At 41.4% G+C, this 20,359-nt stretch overlaps 2 protein-coding genes across 14 annotated transcripts in view; both read right to left on the reverse strand.

Annotated features, from left to right (window-relative positions):
• Nucleotides 1–20,359, reverse strand: part of plecb (plectin b) — a 97,146-nt gene that overhangs the window by 41,079 nt on the left and 35,708 nt on the right. For 5 of the 13 annotated variants that reach the window (XM_079561098.1, XM_079561097.1, XM_079561096.1 and 2 more), the window contains exon 1: nt 6,176–9,877. The exons of 7 other annotated variants lie outside the window; for them this stretch is intronic. In XM_079561098.1, coding sequence (XP_079417224.1) covers nt 6,176–9,824 — 3,649 coding nt within the window. In that variant the 5' untranslated portion in view covers nt 9,825–9,877. Of the gene's footprint in view, nt 1–6,175; nt 9,878–19,903; nt 20,197–20,359 lie in introns of those variants that run through there. One more of the 13 variants, XM_079561103.1, reaches the window with a different exon arrangement.
• On the reverse strand, nt 9,944–13,760 carry LOC306966737 (uncharacterized protein; the record flags this gene model as incomplete). The annotated part of the gene is made up of 2 exons (XM_079561552.1): nt 10,043–13,760; nt 9,944–9,954 (listed from the first exon to the last, which is right to left on the reverse strand). Exons 1-2 carry the CDS (start codon nt 13,416–13,418, stop codon nt 9,944–9,946), a joined length of 3,387 nt encoding a protein of 1,128 aa, XP_079417678.1. The 5' UTR covers nt 13,419–13,760.

The raw sequence follows: 20,359 nt of genomic DNA on the forward strand, positions 1-20,359 counted from the left end.
AATAATTATAAGAAAAGATTCATACACTTTGTGGCATAGTGACAGTATAAAATATGGCACAGTATGCAGTAGGGCAGGGCAATATGGCCTAAAATCTATATCAGGATATAAAAAAGAAAGATCACGATAATATATGTGACGATATAATTGACAATGGACAAATTACTTAAAAATCCATACTAATACTAACGGCATACTCATTTCCTCGCAAATATGTTCTACAGTCAGTGTTTATGCTGCTCAGATGGAGCTGAGCGTAAAATAAATTATATTGTGTCAAAAAAACAATATAAAAAGCTAGAACGATATCTAAAAATTATATCGCGATAACGATTTGCGATACAACATGGCCCACCCCTAGTATGCAGTAAATTTGTAAAACAACACAACCGAAATAACTTCATTTACTCGTTTATTCAGTCTCCATTGTGTGAAGCTTTATTACACAGTGGAACTGATTGAAGCGCACATCAAAGCTATCAAGAGGAGAGGTGACATTGTTCGCCTTTTCCGTCGCCGCCTGCCCATCCACGTACCAACAAATGTTGGAAAATTAAGAAGCGCCGGCCAACATTACTCAAAATTCACATCGGACGTCACATAACGGACAGCGGTTTAAAAATGGAAAACAATGTGCGTCACGATAACCGTTCGTTTAATGTGACCACCTGTGTGACATTTGTATGGGCCAAGAGCACAACAAGACTTCACGCGCAGCATTTGCCAACCTGCCAGACAGCAAAACAGACAACCCGCCAGCCAGAGAAGATTAAGAGTCTAAGGTCCAACCTACCGGGTATGATCTTCATCTAAGGGAGGAAAAGGAGGCGCGAGGAGAAGAAAGCTGGACAATTGCTGGACACGACACGACACGACTGGGGAGAAGCTACTGTTTGTGGGCTTCCCTCTTTCTCTTACCCTGTGGTTAACTTTGACAGACTGTGCCTTCTGTTTAGCCTGCTCACCAGTGGCCAAGTGAGGGAGGGGTGGTGGTGGGGTATGGGGCGACACACATGCAGGACTCGGGGAGGGGGCTGACAGAGAGGGGCCGGGTGGTCAGGGGATATAAATACCCACGCAGAGCCAGATGATCGCACTGTGTCGCACTTAGAAAATGATGGCAGCGCTGTGGCTGGACTTTTGGCTGTAGTCACCCCTAGAGACTGACCTCCTTTCCCGCAAACACAAACACTGCGGGTGTCCTAACATCATGCAGCTTTGATGGGGCTGGTGTCAGGTTTAATATCTGGAATCAGACCATGGTAATGGCAGGGACGGATTGCTCAAACACCTTACGATCAGAGGTGGGTGAAGTATCATCAAATCAAGTAAAACAAAGTACTGCTGTGATTTTATATTTCTTCAAGTATAAGTAAAAGTTATGTGGCGATAAAGCTAAATCTTAGAAGTTCAACTATGCTGGGTTCAGACTTCTACATTTTCTCTACTGTAAAGTAATTGTAAACTAAAATGTATTTCTGCATCAATTTCCCTAGAAACAGGCAAAACTCAAACTGAGATTTCATAGTAACCAAGAATTCAGACCATACCCATTCCATTGCTCTCAATCAAAGTTGTGCTGTTTGTTAACATTCATAAAAGTTTATGTCTGTGGTAAATTCCATTCATTGATCATGATACAGAGAAGTTCAGCCTCTTCATAAGCCTGACTGTATAAGAGATAAGATAAGACTATTGATCTCACAATGGAGAAATTCACTGGTTCTCAATTCTTAAGAATAAAATCACAATTTAAATATTTTCAGAATAAATAAATAACAAGAGGGCAATGGATTCTTCCTGAACACCTTGTAAACATGAAAATGCCAATCAGTGAAGAATAATTTGTGCAATTTATAGCTCTACAGATGACCAGAGGCAGCATCACAATGGCATGCATCTTTTGGGGCTCTGTGGTATGGCCCAAAGCGCTCAGCTGTCTGTCACCCACATTGCAAATCCTTTTTAGTAGCATAGGAATGTCTGTTTATTTTACTGCATCCCTTTGGTCCTTCAGTTGTGTCTATGTGTTCATATTAAGGCTATCACTTGTATATAAATACAGGAAAAGGCACTGGTAAATGGCTAGTGTGATGAAAAGCGATGCCGTTTAGTGATGGACATTATAGCCAGCTAAAACAGGAGCCTCTGACCCTTCAGTGCTCATCTTCCATTGCTATTGGGAACACAGCAATGTATAAGAGCACCTATATATAGCATGTTTTAATATACATATAACATTGTTGATTGCGGCGTTGACAAGCGGCATCATTTGGCCGCAATGTTGAAAGCATTTCCACTCAATGTCCAGAGAGATGAGCTTGGATTTTCCTGCCATGTGAACTTTGAACCCTGTATAGATTGATGTGAGAAACGGAGGCCCCGCATACTCAGAAACTGTAGGGAGGCTTTGATTAAGATTGCAGGGAATTCCTTCGTGGACATTCCCCCTATGCCTTGACAAAATCCTGACCCAAACATTCATGTTACAACACATACCAAAGAGGAATTTGCAGCTTGCGTGTCTATTGGGGAATACTTAGCCTGTCTGTATCAGGCAAAGGTGCAATGTACAGTACATTTTGCAATATGGTGTTATGGCACACCATTTAAGGTTAACATTTGCAAAATTATACTTGCCTTGGTAAAGTAATTTTGTTGATCCCTTTCCTTTGTTGGGCTTTACATTAAAGTCCTTATTACACTAATATTAAGAGACTTGATTTTGGTACAAGTTAACCTGGGACAAGAGAACACTTGGGCAATAATGTATTTGTTTATTTATTTGGTCGGGACAGTGCATGTTAATGAACTTACATGGATACATGCATGTAAACACGCCACGCCGGATTATAGCCTTAGGCTAATTCCCATCCTTTGTCCCCCACGCACACTCTCAAACACACTCTCATTCATCCTGGACTATTGTACATGTTTTTAGTGGTAGGAGGAACTGGAGTTCCCGGAGGAAACCTATACAGACACGGGAAGAACATGCAAACTCCACACAGAAAGGCCCCGACCAGGTGGGAATCGAACCTGGAATCTTCATGTTGTGAAGCATAAGCACTAAACGCTGCGCCTCTGTGCCGCCCCAAAAATAATATTGCACACATATATCATCCACTGTGGTTGGACGATTTACTTGTGCAATATTATTAGTCACAATACAGTTTTTGAGCACTCCTATCACTGATTAATATGACATACATAATGTTCTAAAAACAAGGGAATAAATCTATTTGGTTAATGCAAACAACGTTTAGTAAGAAAACTACAACACCCATACATCCTTCGTCATGTCTTGAATTTATAGTGTTACAGAGCCTCTGTAATATGGCCCTTCGTGCACTAAGGGAAATGACTAATATCACAGCTATCTGAGCCAAGCCCTCAATGTATTCCACATGTTATTGATCTGGGAAGCACAAATGTAGCATGTGACGGGCCAGTCTGCAAAACACATTTTACTCCTGTAAGACATTGGTTCTGAAGCATCCTATGCAACTATGTGACTGTCACTTATTAAACTTGATCTCAACATTGACCATGCCAAAATGTTAAGTTAAGTGCATCACAGACAGCTTGATCATTGCAGACACTCTCAAGGGCTCTTTAAAACTGAGAGATCAGCCGCTGATGGTGTTATCAAGTGACATTAAGATGATGAGAAGGGGAATGTTTTTGATTGCTCGTGTTAAAAAAGAAACAGTTTATCCCCTAACGTGGTTTATCAGCTGTGACATGTGACGGGTATTGCTTAAGATTGGGCATAGGATCAAACGGGCTTATGCAAGAGCGTGAGGGAGCTGAATCATGAGGGTCAAATCGGTTCACATAGATGTTGTAAATAGGAATGAATTGTATCTTGGATTTCATTGTGTGTTATTTTTAAGCTGAACTTGATGCTTTATTCATTCATTCTTAAAATCAATCCAACTTTCTCCCGCTTCTACAATTCAAGCAAGTATTTAAATTATATTATTTTGGCTTTTTCGGGGTGTGTCCTTGTTGTAAAAAATGTAGGACAGTAATGTGCTAATCAAGGTAACTGTTGCAGATTCTGAAGGACGAGACAGCTGTAAAAACATGGTTAGACAGGTTGTTTACCACGTCGTCGAGAGTAAAAACACCTCCGACAGCCAACTGTGGGGCACATCCCGTCTATAAAAACTGGCAAGTGTAGACAAAGTCCATTCAGAAACGACTTTGAAGCTGAACATTTCCATTCTTTTGTTCTGCAAAATGTCAAACTCGTAATTCTCTCAGATTTCGAATGGTTTGCGTGAGTCACAGAAGAATTACATGTAGCTATAATGAGAGGCCCTCAGTTCCACTCTGCAGCAGCAGCCCATTTAACAGTCACACAAGTATGCGATGGGCATCATTTTGCAGATGAAAACAGAAGACGTCGGTGGTATGTCTGCAAAGTGATTGAGCCTAATTGCCACTGGTGCCATATGTGGGCAGCGGTTGGATGTCTCTTTGCCAAAATTACTGCTAAGGGCTTTTTACTTAACTAGGTAGACAGATTTTTTTTTATATTCAAAAGATGTACTTTACATATCTTAGCAGACAGTCTGCCTATAGATAAAGTCGGACAAGGTCATGCAAGGTCATTAAAGTCCAGCTTGTTATAGTGGTTCCTTTGGGGGCAAGGACAATATTAAATAACAAGGGACATCAGTGGACAGCAGATGTCAGCAGTGGGTCAGTAAAAACTGCTCTGACAAAAAACTTCAAAACTATACTGTTATTTTGTACAGTGTATGGATGAGTGGTGAAAATGCGTGAATGGTATGGTATTCCATAATGACTTGCACATGCTGACAGCGATGCATGTGATTTATGAACGTCAGAGGATTTCTTGATAACAGATTAAACGGAGAACTTGGGCGGTTAATTGAATCCAGATCCAGTGTCACATGTGAGTCCAAACAAATATTCTACAACATCACCGAGCAATGAGTCCAACTTCATGGCTCTGTCTTTCAGGCACACCCACCACTGACAACGCCCAGGCTTTTCTTATCAATCATTAAAGCTACCAAATATATAAAAGCATGAACATTGCATTATACAGTATAACAGTTAAGTGTGCAAAATTCTAAACAGCTGCACGAAATATTCTTGTCCGTATCTGGCATAACTTTGAAACATCTGCACAAATCTGTCACATGAACGTGAGTCAACAATGTAATTTTATGGGCATGGTTTCACTTCACCAGGGCAAGCCGCAACACATGGTGCATTTCCCTCTACTTCCTACAATTCACTAAACTCTTTCAACAACTTATCTCACAAGACCTTCATCTGATAGACAAAACAGTACACTGTTAAATGCATACCACTACACAATAGAATGCAAAGTTCATGTCTATCTCATGTGCTACACAGATGAGGGGAGAAGCACAAGTTTTGCGAACATTCTAATAGAGAAAGGAGGCGAGAGAGACTTCCAAAATGAACCACGCCTCCACTGAGTCAGCCTGACTCTGACTGTGTCTGCTGGGAGCAGGCGAGGCTGGATCTCTGAGTACTGCCCCACCTTGTTGGAAGAGCAACAGGTCTACACATTCTTGCATTACAAACATGCCAGGTGTTTTCTTATTACTTGTACAAAAACAATACGTACTAGAGAGGGACTTAATGCATTTACAAACCTGAACTAAATAACTGAATTTAAATAACTGGAAAACTAGTCACCTCATGTTGTCATAGTAGAATATAATCTTTCATTAAAAGTTTGACAGAAGAATCTCAGTCATGGTGCCTGTGGGAAAACTGACACTGTCCTAAACACTCCATACACTGTGACAACATCTATTTTGACACATGCATAATTAAATCACAGGCACATCTCAAGACCTCTCCCTGTCTGAGGAAAAGTAATCCTTCGAGAGACTAGCGCCCACATGACAGCGCAGACGGTGGGTGTAAACTGTTATCACATGGCACCATGCACAGTACCAGCACAAGAAAATCACCATAAATACTGCAGCATATACAATAGTGTAAATGTCACAGAGCCTGTGTTGTGGGAAATGTACAATAGAGCCATAGTCAAATCTCCCTCCCACACAACAAACACACAAGTGGTGATGCCACTCCATCACATGGACAGGCAAAGCAGGAAAGCGCTGAAAGTAGATTAATTAAAAAGACATGCACAAACCTTCAACAAAGTGAAATGCCTTGTCCTCCGGCTCCAAGAGTGAGTGGTCCCAGTCCCCTTCAGCAGCAGCCCCTGAGCGGGTGACCGGTGGTGATGCCTGCAAAAGTGCCTTCTCTATTGCAATCTCCTCCAAAACATCCAAGTCCAGCTCTTCTTCTTCTTCCTCGTCACAAAAGACAGGTGGCGGAGGAGATTGCCCCCCTGCTCCAGCCTCCGGGCTAAGTATCCGCTTCACCTCAACTATCTCCTCTACTACCACTATTTTCCTCCTCATGTTGGATTCGTCCGTTTCACAGTATATGGAGTAAGTGGGCTCTCCTGGTTGAGGCTGTGAGACGGCAGGTGTGGCAGTGGCAGAGGGTGTGTCCTTTGCCGACTTCTTCTTCTTCTCTTGTGTCAGCGGCAGTGACTTTGAACCCGCGTGCCTTTCCCCTGTGCTGCGCTCTGCTGCCTGACTGCTCGTATATTGTTGTGCAACTCTGGGAGGCTCCTGGTGCGGGCGGAGGGGGCTGTCCCGCGCCTGAGCTTCAGTTGCCTGTGCTGTTGTTAGCGCTGGTGCCAGTGACGCCAACTCTCTGCTCTCTCCCTGCTCTGTGGAGGATGTTTCTGCCTTTGGAGAGTCCTGCATAAGTTTTTCAACACGGGGTAGAATAGGCTCCACCCCCCTTTTGTCTGCCGGGGCCTCAGGGAGCACAGCTGCTGCCTGGACAGTTTCCTCACTCCACATTCTTTCAGTAGTCACCTCTGGTCCAGCTTTGCTTTCTATCACTTTTGGGGTCACCACAGGGTTGTCCCTCAGAGAAATCTTCCTCGGTTCAGTGTCCTCTGTAGATGGCAGGACATGGGCTTCCGGCAACAGTGCAGGGCCAGTGTTTATGGTTTCTGATAACTGGTCTGCTCCATGCTTTTTCCCTTTACCTTTCCTCTTAGGCTTAGCTGACTCTGGAGTCATTTTAACAGGGTTTATGGGGGATTTAGGCTGAATGGCAGGCTTGTGGCTTTCCTCTGTAATCTCAATCTGTGTTATTTTCTGCACTGTCATTGTTTCCCTTTTTGACGTGGCCTTTTCTTTTGAGTCAGGCTTATTTTCCTTTGGACTGGATGGTTTTTCTATGTCAGTCTTAGATGGAAGATTAGTCAGCTTCTCTGCATCATCCCCAGTCACGTTTGAAATCTCAGTTATTTGGCCTTTGCTAGGTCTTCCCTCAGGTGTTCTATTCTCCGCAGGCTTTGAAGGAACACTTGCTTGAAGTATATTTTTGTCCTGCGTGGGGATTCCTGCAATGTTTTCGCGTCTTTCATCTCTTATGTCCGGTGGGTGCTCTGTCGTGGGAGATTTCTTCTTCTTTTTTTTAGATTTTGAGCTGGGTTCGGTCATATCTTTTTCAGCTGCAGTAATGGGCTCTTGCGCCGTGACTTTAGTACCCTTAGGTGATTTTTCTTCCTGTTTGACAGGAGGAACCACCTCTAAAGTTTGATTGAAAACTGAGATGGACTCATTGGCTTCTTTCCTGCCTGGCTGAGTGACTGGACATTGCATTTCAGCACCTTCTTGGCTGCTTTCCACTTGATTTGATTGAATAGTTATCTTTTCAACACTGGGTGACTTCTTTTTTGTTTTTGATATAGAGCTAACATCTTCCACTTGTTTTTCAACTGCAGTAGTTTTCTGCATTTTGATTTGTGAAGGAGATAGTATTAATTCTGGCCTTGAATCTTCCTTAATAATTTCCACTTCAGTCACTTTTTGAATTTCAACAGTTTTCTCTCCAATTAAAGCCTTTTCTTTGGGACTGACTGGTCCCTTCTCTGTTTTGCTGACACTAATATTTTCACTAACGTCTGAACCTTGTTGAAGTTCCACTAGAGGCACTGCTGAGCTGGGACAAACAGACTGACTTTCTGTCATTGCTCCTGTCATTGGCTTTTCAGTGGCAAAAGGCGCGAGAGTAACTGATGTAATAGTTTTCTCCTCAGTGTGTGCCTCTCCTGTTGCAGCGGGTCTGGTTTCCAGACCGGTGTCCTTAGGTGACTCAATCACAGATTTCTTCTTTTTCCTTTTTGATTTAGTTTCTTTCGCTGACATAATGGTCTCTTCTTTCTGTTGTGTAATTGATGAAGTAGTAGTAGACTCCAGGTTGGCTTGCTCATCAACAGCCTCTGTGACAGTTTTCTGAACAGTCTCTGTTTTCAATTCACTGACAGTGACCTTTGACCTACTTTGTACATCTGTCCCATCAGTGTTTGGTTTCTCATTAGGACTGGTAGGTTCTTGTATAGTTTTGCAGATTTTCTCTAGAGTGACAACAGGCTCCACTTGGTGTGCTCCAGAGCTCTCAGTTACAGTCTCTTTCTGTTTAATAATGTCTTTAATTGACATATCAACAGCTCCTGTCTTCTCTGGCGTTTCAGATTGATGTGTTTGCTCCTTATCGGTGTCAGTTGTAGAAGAAAGAACAGGAATGGCAGTTTTCTCAACAGTTATCTTTGGAGCAGAGTCTTGCTTGGCCCCGGCTTTATTTTCAGGACTGGTTTCTTTCGGTGACTCACTCACAATTTTCCTATTCTTTCTCTTTGATTTTGTGTCTTTGACTGGTGGAATTACGTCAACTGATTTTGTTTCAGTAATAGACTCCTCTGTTACTGGTTCCTTAGTGTCTAGTTGCGCATCAGTGTCTTTGAGATCAGGCATCACACTTTCTTGTTTCTCTACATCTTCTACTGCAATACCTGACTTCTTTTTGTGACTGGTTGGCTCCTGGCTAGTTTTACCAACAGTATTTTTCTCTGATGCACATGCATTGCTTTTAGACTTCACTTGAGGCAGCGCTGAGCTTTCCAAAGCAGTCTCAATCACTTTTCCATTTGGTTCTTCTTCTGTCATATTCAGTGTTAGAGACTGAGATATTTGCTCCTTACTGATATCAGATGGAGTCATTGCAACAGGAATTACAGTTTTCTCAATCGATATCTTGGCAGAAGTTTCCTGTTCAACCTGAGCTCCAATTTCAGAAGTGGTATCTTTGGGTGTTTCACACTCTGATTTTTTCTTCTTTCTTTTTGATTTAGTGCTCCCAGCTCCCACCTGTTGCGGTTCGCTTGCCTCCGGCATGGGCTCATGTACTGTCACTTTAAAAGCCTGTGTTTTTTCTTTTACGACAGGGGGAATTATCTTTTCAGCCTGTTGTGCAATAGAGGTCTCTGCAGAAGACTTACTCATAACTACTTCCTGAGTATTTGGCCGGGTTTTTAGCTCAAGCATTTTCTGATCAATGTCAACTTTAGTTATTTTCTGAGGGGTAACTATTTTTTCCTGGGTGACTGATTCTTCTGCTGCTTTGGGTTTGATTGGCTCCTGGCTGGTTTTGCTGACAGTAATTATCTGTGTTTCTAGTGCAATGTCCTTATGCTCCACTAGAGGTGCTGTGGAGCTTTCAGAAGAACTGTCACACTTTGTAATTTGTTTCTTACCCACATCAGGAATGGCTGAAGTTTCCTTTATATTATCTGGACTAGTGTCTTTAGGTGATTTCTTCTTCTTTCTTTTAGATTTGGAGGTCGACTCAGTCACTTTTTCATTTTCTTCCAGTCTATTTATTTCCTGCAGAGTTACTTCTGGTTCTTCCTTGTCAGCCTCAGCCAAAATCATCTTTTTATCAGTTGTAGTTTGCGCTGCACTGGTCCCATCAGTACCATAGTCCCAAGTGTGTGGCTTGTCTTTGCTTGTTAATTTTTTAATTTCAACTTCAGGTATTTTCTGGACTGATCCTATGTCATTCCTGTCGACAGTGTCCAGTCTCTCATCATTGGCACTGCTTGGGTCTTGGGTGGCTTTGCAGACTGTAATATGGTCTGGTGCAGTGTTACTAGAATCCACTGGTGGTGCTGTTGAGCTCTCTGCAGACTGACCTTTATGTTCTGTGGCCAATTCCTTTCCATCATTAACTTCACAAACTGTTTTCATTTGCTCCCTGGGAGTCACTTGTTTAACTTCCTCTTTGGTTCTATCCGTTTTGGGCACAGGCTGGTTTATATCAGTATCCTTAGTTGCATTCACTGCATTAACATCTTCTTTAGTAGCCTGTGGAATCACATTAGTCATTTGTTTATTGGTGCTTGGCTTTTCAGACACATCACCCTGAGATATCTTTTTGTTGCTTTTGGATTGTGAGTTCACTACATGTGGCTCATGCAGTGTTATATAACTCTGATCTTCAGTGACAGTTGAAGACACATGTACAGAGGTTGTTTGAATGGTAATTGTCTTTCGCAGCAACGACTCATCCTTAACTAGCTCTGATGTTTGTTTTGTGTCAGTAACTGTCACCTTAGTGTCGGTTACATCAGAGCCGGGAGAAACACTTTCTTTGGAGATAACTGACATATCCGTGGACATTGTCTGCTCCTTCTCCATCTCTTGTGGTGAAATATGAATTATTCTTCGTTGACTATTTGGCTCTATTTGAGGGTGTTTTCTCTTCCCTGCTTTGATTATGTCCACATATGTTGTTTGAACATTTTCTACACTTTCTTTTATGGACGTTTCTTGTTTGATTTGGACCTGGGTTATTTTCTGCTCCGTTACCGTTTTCTCACTTGTTAGAAATTTCTTTGGCTCTACATGGACAACTTTAGTAACCGTCTCCTTTTTGGGACTGGTTGGCACATTGATGGCTTTGCTGACATACTCTGTTAAATGTGCTTTTTCTGGAATTTCCTCAGGTATCTGTGCAGTATCCAGCTCTTTATTGACACAATTTTCTGTAGAAGTTGCTTTTGTTTGCTCCTTTACCGTTAAATCTTGCATCGTCTCTACTTTAGTTTCTTGACTTGTGTCTTTCAACGACTCACTGGCAGATTTATTCTTCTTTCTTTTTAATTTGGAGCTCACTGCCGCCTCCTGTTGACAGTCACTTTGAGCTAAAAGAGTGGGTTCATGTGCTGTCACTTTAAGAGCCTCTAGTGTTTGTTCTTTGTTGACAGAAGGAATTAACTTTTCAGTTTCAGACTGTTGTGCAATAGACATCTCTGAAGTACACTTCATTGAAACTGGTTCTTGGCTTTCTAGCAGAGTAGTAGATCTCTCTTCAGGCAGTGAACTTTCGTGTAAAAATTCAGTTTTAGTTAGTTTCTGTACTGTCACTGATTTTCCTGGTTCCATCTGTTTTGTGCATGTACTACCAAAAGGTTCCACAGATGTCACTACTGAGCTCTCAGATCCTTTCAGAACTGTATCCCCAGTTTCTTTCATTTTCAATATTTCGCTTTTATCTCCCTCTTCCTTATCAGCTTTATTTTTATTTTCATGCTTTGGTGCAGATAAGACACGAATGGCAGATTGTTGAACTATCACATCACTGGGACTCACTGATCCACTTTCTTTTTGTGTCTCCGCTGTGTTTTTTGAGCTTGTAGGTATTTCAGTTTCAGCTTTCTTCTTTCTTTTGGATTTAGTGCCACCTGCTTTATCCTGGTTAGCTTGACTATCATTCACTTCATCACGTGCAATGCCTGTATGAACCTCCAGTGTTGTATCAATGGTAGTTTCAGTTTTGGATTGGTGAATGATTGTTTGCGTCTCTGGCATTTTTACTTTTAGTTCCTGATTTACAGGTGGAGCAGCCGAGGCTTTTTCATTCAAACTTCCTTGTATGTTTTGGGCTTTTTCCTGCACCGTAACCCCTTGCTTTTCAGTGGCAAACATTTCTCGTGCTGGCTTGGTTGGCTCCAAACTTTCAGAAGCAGGACCTGATACATCACTCTTCTTGTTCTTATTTTTTGATTTAGAGCTTGTCTCAGCAACTGGTTTTCCAGAGGTTTCCAAAATGCATTCCTGCTTTGAAGGTTTAACATTTACTTCTGGCAATTTCACTGAATAATTCACTTCTGATTCCTCATTGGTCCGCTCTGTAATTACTTTGACAACTGTAGATTGCACCTGAACTTGTTTTGATGTTTTAGCAGGTGCAGCAGCTGCTAAGTTACTGTCTACCATTGTAACAGATGTTGCAGAGTCAGCTACTGTACTAGTTTGTTCTCCTTTGGCATCGTTGGCCTTTTGAGGTAATTGAACTCCATCCGCACACAAAACTGGTTTGCTTGTATCACTGTTACTCTTTTGGTCTTGGAGTGTAGTGCTCTGTTGAAACATTTTGGATTTTGTAAATAGGGTAGTTGTCTCTTTTGCAATGGCAGCATCTCTAATGGCAGGTTTGGAGATGACTTCTTCAGTCGGTGCTTGACCCTTGACTCCATCCATTGAAAATTGTACAGGAGCCTTAGCCTTTCTGGGTACATTTTGCTCCATAATACTTTTCTTTGCAGGCTCCCTGCTGACATGGATGTCATCAGCAACTTGGTCATTCATTTTCTTCCAAGTCGTCTCTTCAGTGATCTTTAGTGGCTTATTGGTATTTGTTTTGGGAGGAGAGGCTTCAGCCAAAACCTTTAATGCTACAGCACCTGAAGCTGCAGCTGCAGTTAATGGTAGGGCGCTTACTGATGGTGCTGCAGATTTGGATGCATCCTGTGTTGCAATGTTGTTAAACTGGGCAGAACTTGTACTGTTCTCTGTCTGAACAATTCTTCTCCCACGTGGCCCGTCTCCGCTTGCACCCGCTTGCTGCTGAGAGACTTTAACAAACCTGCGTTCTTCAGTGTTAAATCTATTTGTGAACAAAGACTGATTATTGTCCACTATTTCTTGAGATGGTTTTGTCTCTGCACCCACTGGGCGCCCTCTAAACCTAGGTGTCTTATCAAAGTAACCCCCACCTTCCCCTGACTCCATCCCTCTCCTGCGATAGACTTGACGTTCAGCTTGAGCATCTTGGCTTTCTACGTCTACTCTGCGTCCTGGTTTAGGAACATAAGATGTTGGACCTTCCACTGTTTGGACCCGTGCAGCTTTTTGAGCAAAAGGAAAAGTTGAAGTTGGCTTTCGAACTCTTTGCAGGGATGCAGGGACAATTTCAGAGGGAAGTTTGAGAAAATCACGCAGGTAAACAATGCCCTCATTTGTTAGATACCAATAGAAATGACGCCATGCGAATGTCTCCTTCACAAAGCCTCTGGACTTGAGAGAACCCATAGCACGGATCACTTGTAGATTACTTACACCTGGTACCTCCAGGTGCTTTACCTGTGGCCGCTTATCTTTCTTTGCCACCATAACCCCATCCCGAAACAGGACCTCATAAATGGCCCTTAGGTCCCTTAAGGGCATTAACATTCCAGCAACCATGATTGTCTGAGTTAACTCAGTTGATCAAACTAAGACTAAGGTGTGCAGCATCAAAAGGAAGAAACAGAATAGACAACCTCACTTGTGGTCCAGTGGAATCCAGTGGCAAAACCGGCTGTCACGTGTCTTCCAATCTAATTAAAGAAACTATTCCAAGCTGTGCAATTGTTCTTATTCTTCTTTCTTTGAAGCGCATACACAAAAAAGTATAATCCTTGTTCCAAAAAAGTTACAACATGTGCTGCCTTACTACATTGAGTAAGACAGGGAATGAACAGTCTCTGTACTGTCGAATGGCAATGACAGAATGGAAGAGAGGGAGCGCGAGAGTGTGTGAAGGGGAGAGAGTGAGACACTTCTCAATTGGCTCCTCCCACCAGCTATTTGTTAGGAAAGACTGGCATGGAAAATAATACCATACTTCTAAATAGACCAATGAACACAAGGAAGACATTAAGATAAACTTGTTCTACAATAAAATAGACCAATTGTTGTGGCAAAACACAATATAAAATCTGTTGGAGCACATGCTCAGTGCTCTGTGACTTTTAAGGAGACGCCCACAAGCACACACCTCCAAAGTAATGTACACACAGACTGGGTTATAACACACCCTTTATCCACAAGCACAAAAAAGACATGTGGATAAGGAGGGTTAAGTTAGTCACATACAGAGAAACGTATGAAGATAGACAGATAAACTACAAGACGACCAAGTAGCCATTAAGTGCCATGTGTCTAGTTTTACACATTTCCTGATCAGATATCACTGAGAAGCGCTCTCACAACACACAGGGAGTGGGTCAGATCGCATGACAGGAATTGAATGTAAGTAACACAATATCAAAATGTGCTACATGCATATAGGGACTTTCTCACATTGGATTATGATGGTTACAATTTCTATTTAAATCACATGGTGCTACAATTTATGCAAAGGTCTCCTCTATTCTTATACTGTACATGCTTGTTTTGTAGTGTCACCAAGCAAAGAAAACATCTCAGCTCACTTATAACTGATGCAACAGGTTGTAAGACAGTCTAAAGTTGTACAGTGCTGTTTCAGATCACCAGATTTAGCTGACAATCTACTTTGAACAAACTATATAAAGAACTGCGCATTATAGCTAACCTTTTCAGCAGCATTCCCTGAAACGTGAGATCAGGTTTCTATCTGTAGATCGTTTCTCTTCCGTACATCTGTCTTTCTGTGTCAATGAGGATGGACTGTCCAGGAGGGTCAAAAAGTCTATGGCATACGGTACTGTGGCATATATTTAGATTATTTAAAAAAAAGGCTACACTGAAAAAAATATCCTGGTTAACAGCTTTTCTTTTGTATGTCACTCAAGGTGCTGCACAGTACAAAACAAGTTTGTAAAAAAAAAAAAAAAAAAATGTGCCAGCCAAAAACATAACGTGAACAATATGATGTCCGTAGAACACGAGGCGCCTATAAAATGAAACATAATCTAGTTACTAAATTACAGAGGTGGTGACTGGGCTGTGCTGCTGTAAGTGACGCTTTTCAGCTGCTGGAGTTTCGGACCACATGGCTACACACCAGCGTAAACTGTTTATACTTTATTCACTATGGCAACAGGCAAATGAAGTGAGTCAGGGACGAAAGAGCGAGATCTCATATCCGCTTACACGGCTCTGGTGCAGCAGAAGACCATAAATCACAGGCCGGACAGCTGGACCACTGGAGATTATGCTTTTGTAGACAGGGAAGTTGAGAAAGTGCAAATCAAACAGTGGTAGTTGTAGTAGTAAAGAGGGAGGATTAAAACTGAGGTTCTCAACATGTGGTTTGTGTGTAGATCATTCCTGTATTTGGACTGGCGTAGTTCTAGTTAAAGGCACACTGCGTAACATTTTGGACTATACTGTTGCTATCAGTAAAAAACATGCTCCTAATGACCAGCTCGAAACAGAAAATGCTGTTGCTGTAGTGGGTTGTGGCATGTTTGCTTTATAAGGTATTTTTCAATGGTGAAAATATCTATCACAAAATAAATGCTTGTATTTCAATCCTATTTATTGGGTTAAATTCTATGCCGTGTGGCTTTAAGTTCAGGTTCAGCTCAAGTCTAGGCATAATTTAGTCTTGGCTTAACACTGATTTAGAGTAGACCAGTTTAGATGCTGGTTTGCTTCGTTCAAAGGGCTTGATTTTCTCCGCCAGATGCTAATTTACAAGTAGTACTTAAAAACAGCACATGCTTGTGGCCTTTTAATGTTTTTGAGAGACAAACTCAACTGCACCTGCTTTTAGCACCACTTTAGCACGCATCAATTTTGAACCTGGGCTAAAGCTTAAGTAAATCAGGCCCTGTAGTCCTCGCCGGTTTACTGCCAGTTTCGTTAAAGATATAGTCAAAGTTTAGACCTAGTTAAGTTAAAGTCTAGACCAAGTTTAGACCAAGTTTAGACTAAGTTTAGACTTTGCCAAGTTCTGGTTCACTTCCCAAGGCAATTGATTTGTTTTATAAGTGGTACTCGGGAGAATAACTTCATAAATTGTTGCAGTAAATCAGAATATGACATAAAGCAATTATGATAGTCATAACATAATGGTTTGGTAGTGGTTTGAGCAATAATGGTGTTTATGTAGAGGTTTGTTTTGCTTTCTTTCTAATTCACACGGGAGTTTGTTAACCACCATCCAGTCTGACAAGGAGATGCCTTCCGGCTGTATTACTGCTTAATCTCCACTTGCACAAAGAGGTGTCTTAAGGTTGGCATGCAATCTAGGACTATTGGCATGGGCATTTATGAAAATGAAAATATGAAGAAAAACCACTGACATTCTCATATCCTCATATTTTTAGTTTTGAGAAGGATTATGTTGAAATTATAATGCCGAGCAAAGACGGTTCACAGTTGACAAGCCCCGCATGGAGTAAGTATTTATACTAGTTGTCAACCAGCACTGAGCAGTTAGCCCATCACCCTTATGTCCCGCACTAGGGCCCCACCATTAGTATGATTTCATGCACTGTTTATGTACAAAGCGCTTAGTGAACTCCATAAACTTTGCCGAGTGCCCTGCGCTTTGGACCTAAGCCCAGACACTACAGCTGCTGTCCTGACGGCCACAATTATTAGTAGTGCCCAGGCCTAGCATTGGCTGACTACTGTTGCTTCTTTACTGCAATCCACAAACTTATCAGATCTAAAATTGGAATTGTACTCTAACTAAAACCCTGGGATAACAAGAATGTAACTAGAGCATGTGCCACCAGAATTTATTAGTAATTATTAATAAACGTATTAATAATGATACTGTATATGTATGAATATGCACAGTATGTCTGTATGCATGAATGGAAGTGTGCAGGATATTTAAAAAGAAAGTCAGATCTGATTGACTGAAACAGATAAAGAGCAGTAAAAGATGAGTTTCGCTCCAGACTTTGAAACTTTATATCATTCCCAGAAAAGACCTGTCACCACTAACTAGTCCAAACTGGCACAGAGCCCACTCAAAAGACCTAGTCCCCCCCACACGAGTGCACCATTCAGATATCACATCCGAGACACTTCAAGCACTTTCAGCCAAGGCAAAGGTCAAAGGAAAGAGGTTACATTCAAATACACAGTACAGGACGTTTGATGGTGGATTACATTGATATACAAGTACCAAAATGACTATTTACAAAGCAATCTCACAATGGTCCCCAACTAAATCAGCTCAAGGTCTGCAAACTTTTCTTTCAAACTTTCGACAGTATGTCCGGGGTAAAAGATCTTTAACATCTCTAACCTTAGTGTCTGAAAAAACGAACCTAAAAAGTGATACTAGAACACAAGTAGACACAATGAACGTTACGAAGTTTAGTATGTCCGGGGTCCGGACATAATGCAGTCATTGCTCTTGAAAATGTTAAAACATGAGCACAGGATGTCTGTTTACAAAGCAGAACTGATTAATGAATCAAAAATGTTGCCATTTTATTTCAATTTTATTCAAATTGTTTAGATCATTTTTAATTCAGCCATAGAACTTAAGTACATTGAGAGGATGAAAGGGCTTCTGGACTGAGATCCGCCACTTAGGGACCTCTGGTATATATGATATAAAGTTTGGAACTTTTGGAAGCGATAAAGACTTAAAGTTTTTTTGTTTTTTTGGAATTTGTCAATATTTGTCCTTCAAACAAGCTCCCTCTGAAGTACCTACTAAACATGAATGTTTTGAATAAATCAGCCCGATGGCCCTCATACAGCTCCCCTTGCTGTCACAGTTCATCACTGACACCTTAAGAAGCATCATACACAGAATTATAGATGAGACACATTTTAAAAATATGGCTAAAAATATCTATCTACTATAGGCTATTTGAGAGATTACAAATGGCCTATATATCGGCCATGCCAGCCCCCTTCATCAAAACTCCATATCGGTCTATTGCTAATGAGTGTTATTCAAAGCGTCTTAAATCTTATGTGTAATGGTTTGTAATGCACCTGTAAGAAAGCAAAAAACTTTATGACTTTCTATGAAGGGAGCTTATTGTCCCTCGATATAATTAGACTGACCTTTCTGCTCAGGACAGCTGCTGGACAGAGATGACACGTGAGCTAAACATAGAGTCAATTCTAAGCAAAGTAAAACATAATCACTTCCTCACTGTAATATAATCTAATGACAAAATAATAGTGCAAGAACATGTTTAACGATTAAAAGTGAAATACTTAATATTCTAATATTTTTACAATATGAATTGAGGACTAAGTAAATATTGTCGCAATATGATTTATTTAAATCAAGAGAACTCCAATTCATAAACCGGAAAGAACACACCAATAAAAAAACATGAATCCATGTACACAACAAAAAGTTCTATGTATACATCCATGAATCCTCAGACAACCTCTGTTATTTAGGCAGTGAAAGTCATCTTTGAAATGCAAGGACACTGTTATGGATCGACTGTGCAGACCTGCACTGGTATAGTGAAATTGACAGCTTGAATAACAAGGGTCTAATGTGAGGCTAAACTCAAGAAGCAGGTTATGAAATTGTGGTATAAAACTGAGGTAAGAGTGGAGGATTCTTTTTCACTGAACACAAACCTATAGAGGTGAATGGGCTTCACAAAGAGGCTCTGTGTGATGAAATCTCTAACAGGCTGAACCAGAGGATGAAGTAAGTCCCAGACATTCCTCAAACAACTGTCAAAACAAACAAACTCATTCTTAATATCACTAACAGGTGCTTCTAGGAAATCAACACAAATAATATGTATAGGGTCCATGGTTTATAGTACGTGACAGCTCATTGTGCCAGTCCCAAGTGTAAATAATCAGAAACAGTACAGTAAATCATATGCCAAATCAATGCACATAAGATGCCAATAATTCAAATTTCCAAAAGCGTATGGTTATATTACAGGATGAATCTCTGTACAGTACCAGTACTGAAACAGTGCCATAAAAGACCTCGCTCATGGTCATATAAGGTAACTATGCATATAAACAGCAGAATAGACTACTGTGTGGCGAGAGGAAAAATGCCAGCTCTTGGCTTTTCTCGGACCTATTTACGCACAAACTCATGGAAACTCTGTAAAGTCATGGTGAACAGGGTCGAGAAATGACAGGTCCTGCTTCACGACCCACACAGAATTCTCCTTTTCCAGAGTGGAAACTGATGAGGTCAACTGTATGCCCAGGTTAGGCCTCATACTGACCAACAAGCACGGGCTGCCAACAACATGGCCAAGTCCCTTTTGTTCAGGAGTTTTTACTGAGTCAGTCTGAGAATAGTTTGGCCTATCAGCTTGTAGAGGCGTTGTCCAAACAAGAGTGCCCCCTATTGGCTCACAGGTTTGGACAAATGCCCACCCGCGAAGTTACAGGAAGAATACTATTAAAGTTTCACCAAGGTACAGCTGAAGACTTTAACTACCTTTGGTGAGAAAAGAACTCTTTCTTCCCTCAGTGTATTTTACAAGGCAAAGTAAGTTTCCTGCCACAGTAAATTTAAGTCAGAGATTGCTTCACAAAGACTACAAAAGTGTTTTGTGTAGCAAACTAGTTCCAGAAGTGAAATCTTGGACAGCAAATTCAAACCAGCGCTCCCCCCTTTTCTTTCCTCTTGTGCACACTGTGTGCCAGTTTAACTAAGGCTGCAGCCAGGAGGAGCAATCAAGATTCAAGAAGTGCATTGAAATAAACATAGTTGCATTGGAATCCATTTTATATGGACTTAAATCACTTTATTGAACTGTAAAATTGCTCAGCTCTTACGCACATTCTCTATTTTACTTTTACTTAAAAGTATTAAAATACATTTATTCATAGAGACTAACTGACAAACAAATTAAGAATGACAATGACATACACATCTGCGAACAAGGTAGTCTTCATTTCCAAACACTCAAGTGAACACAGCTAATATAAAGCAAAGACCACACCTCTTTAGGCCGTTAATAGTCATCTGTCCGACAAACATGGCATTTGCCCTTCCCTCTTACCTTTCTTAGGACTGAGCCAAAACCGGTCTCCAAGCACATCGCCTGCATCCATGTCGTTGTGATATGAACAAAAATGCAGGCTGTCACCTTCGTTCCTTACCCTCACTCCTCCACTCCTCGCCCTACTGGGTCCAGCGGTGGCAGGCAACATGGGGCAAGCCGAAAGACAAGTGGTGAATGGGGTGCAGTCTGGGTTAGCGAGGCTGTTTTGGCAAATACAAGAACAAGGGGATCTTTTCAACTTGGGACACAAATGCAGAGGAACATCTATAAATCTGAAGGGTTGCCAGATTGGACATAATTCTCTGCTGCCTTGGATATCAGGACTAGCATCCCATACATCTGCAAGTGCCCACACAGCAACAGCAAGACACAGAGGGCCTCCTTGTTCCAGAAATGATGGTCCAAATGATTGCGGGACACAAAAGAGAGAACTGGCAACAAAGGCTAGCCACT

This window comes from Gobius niger (genome assembly GCF_951799975.1).
Source record: "Gobius niger genome assembly, chromosome: 8".
NCBI lineage: Eukaryota > Metazoa > Chordata > Actinopteri > Gobiiformes > Gobiidae > Gobius > Gobius niger.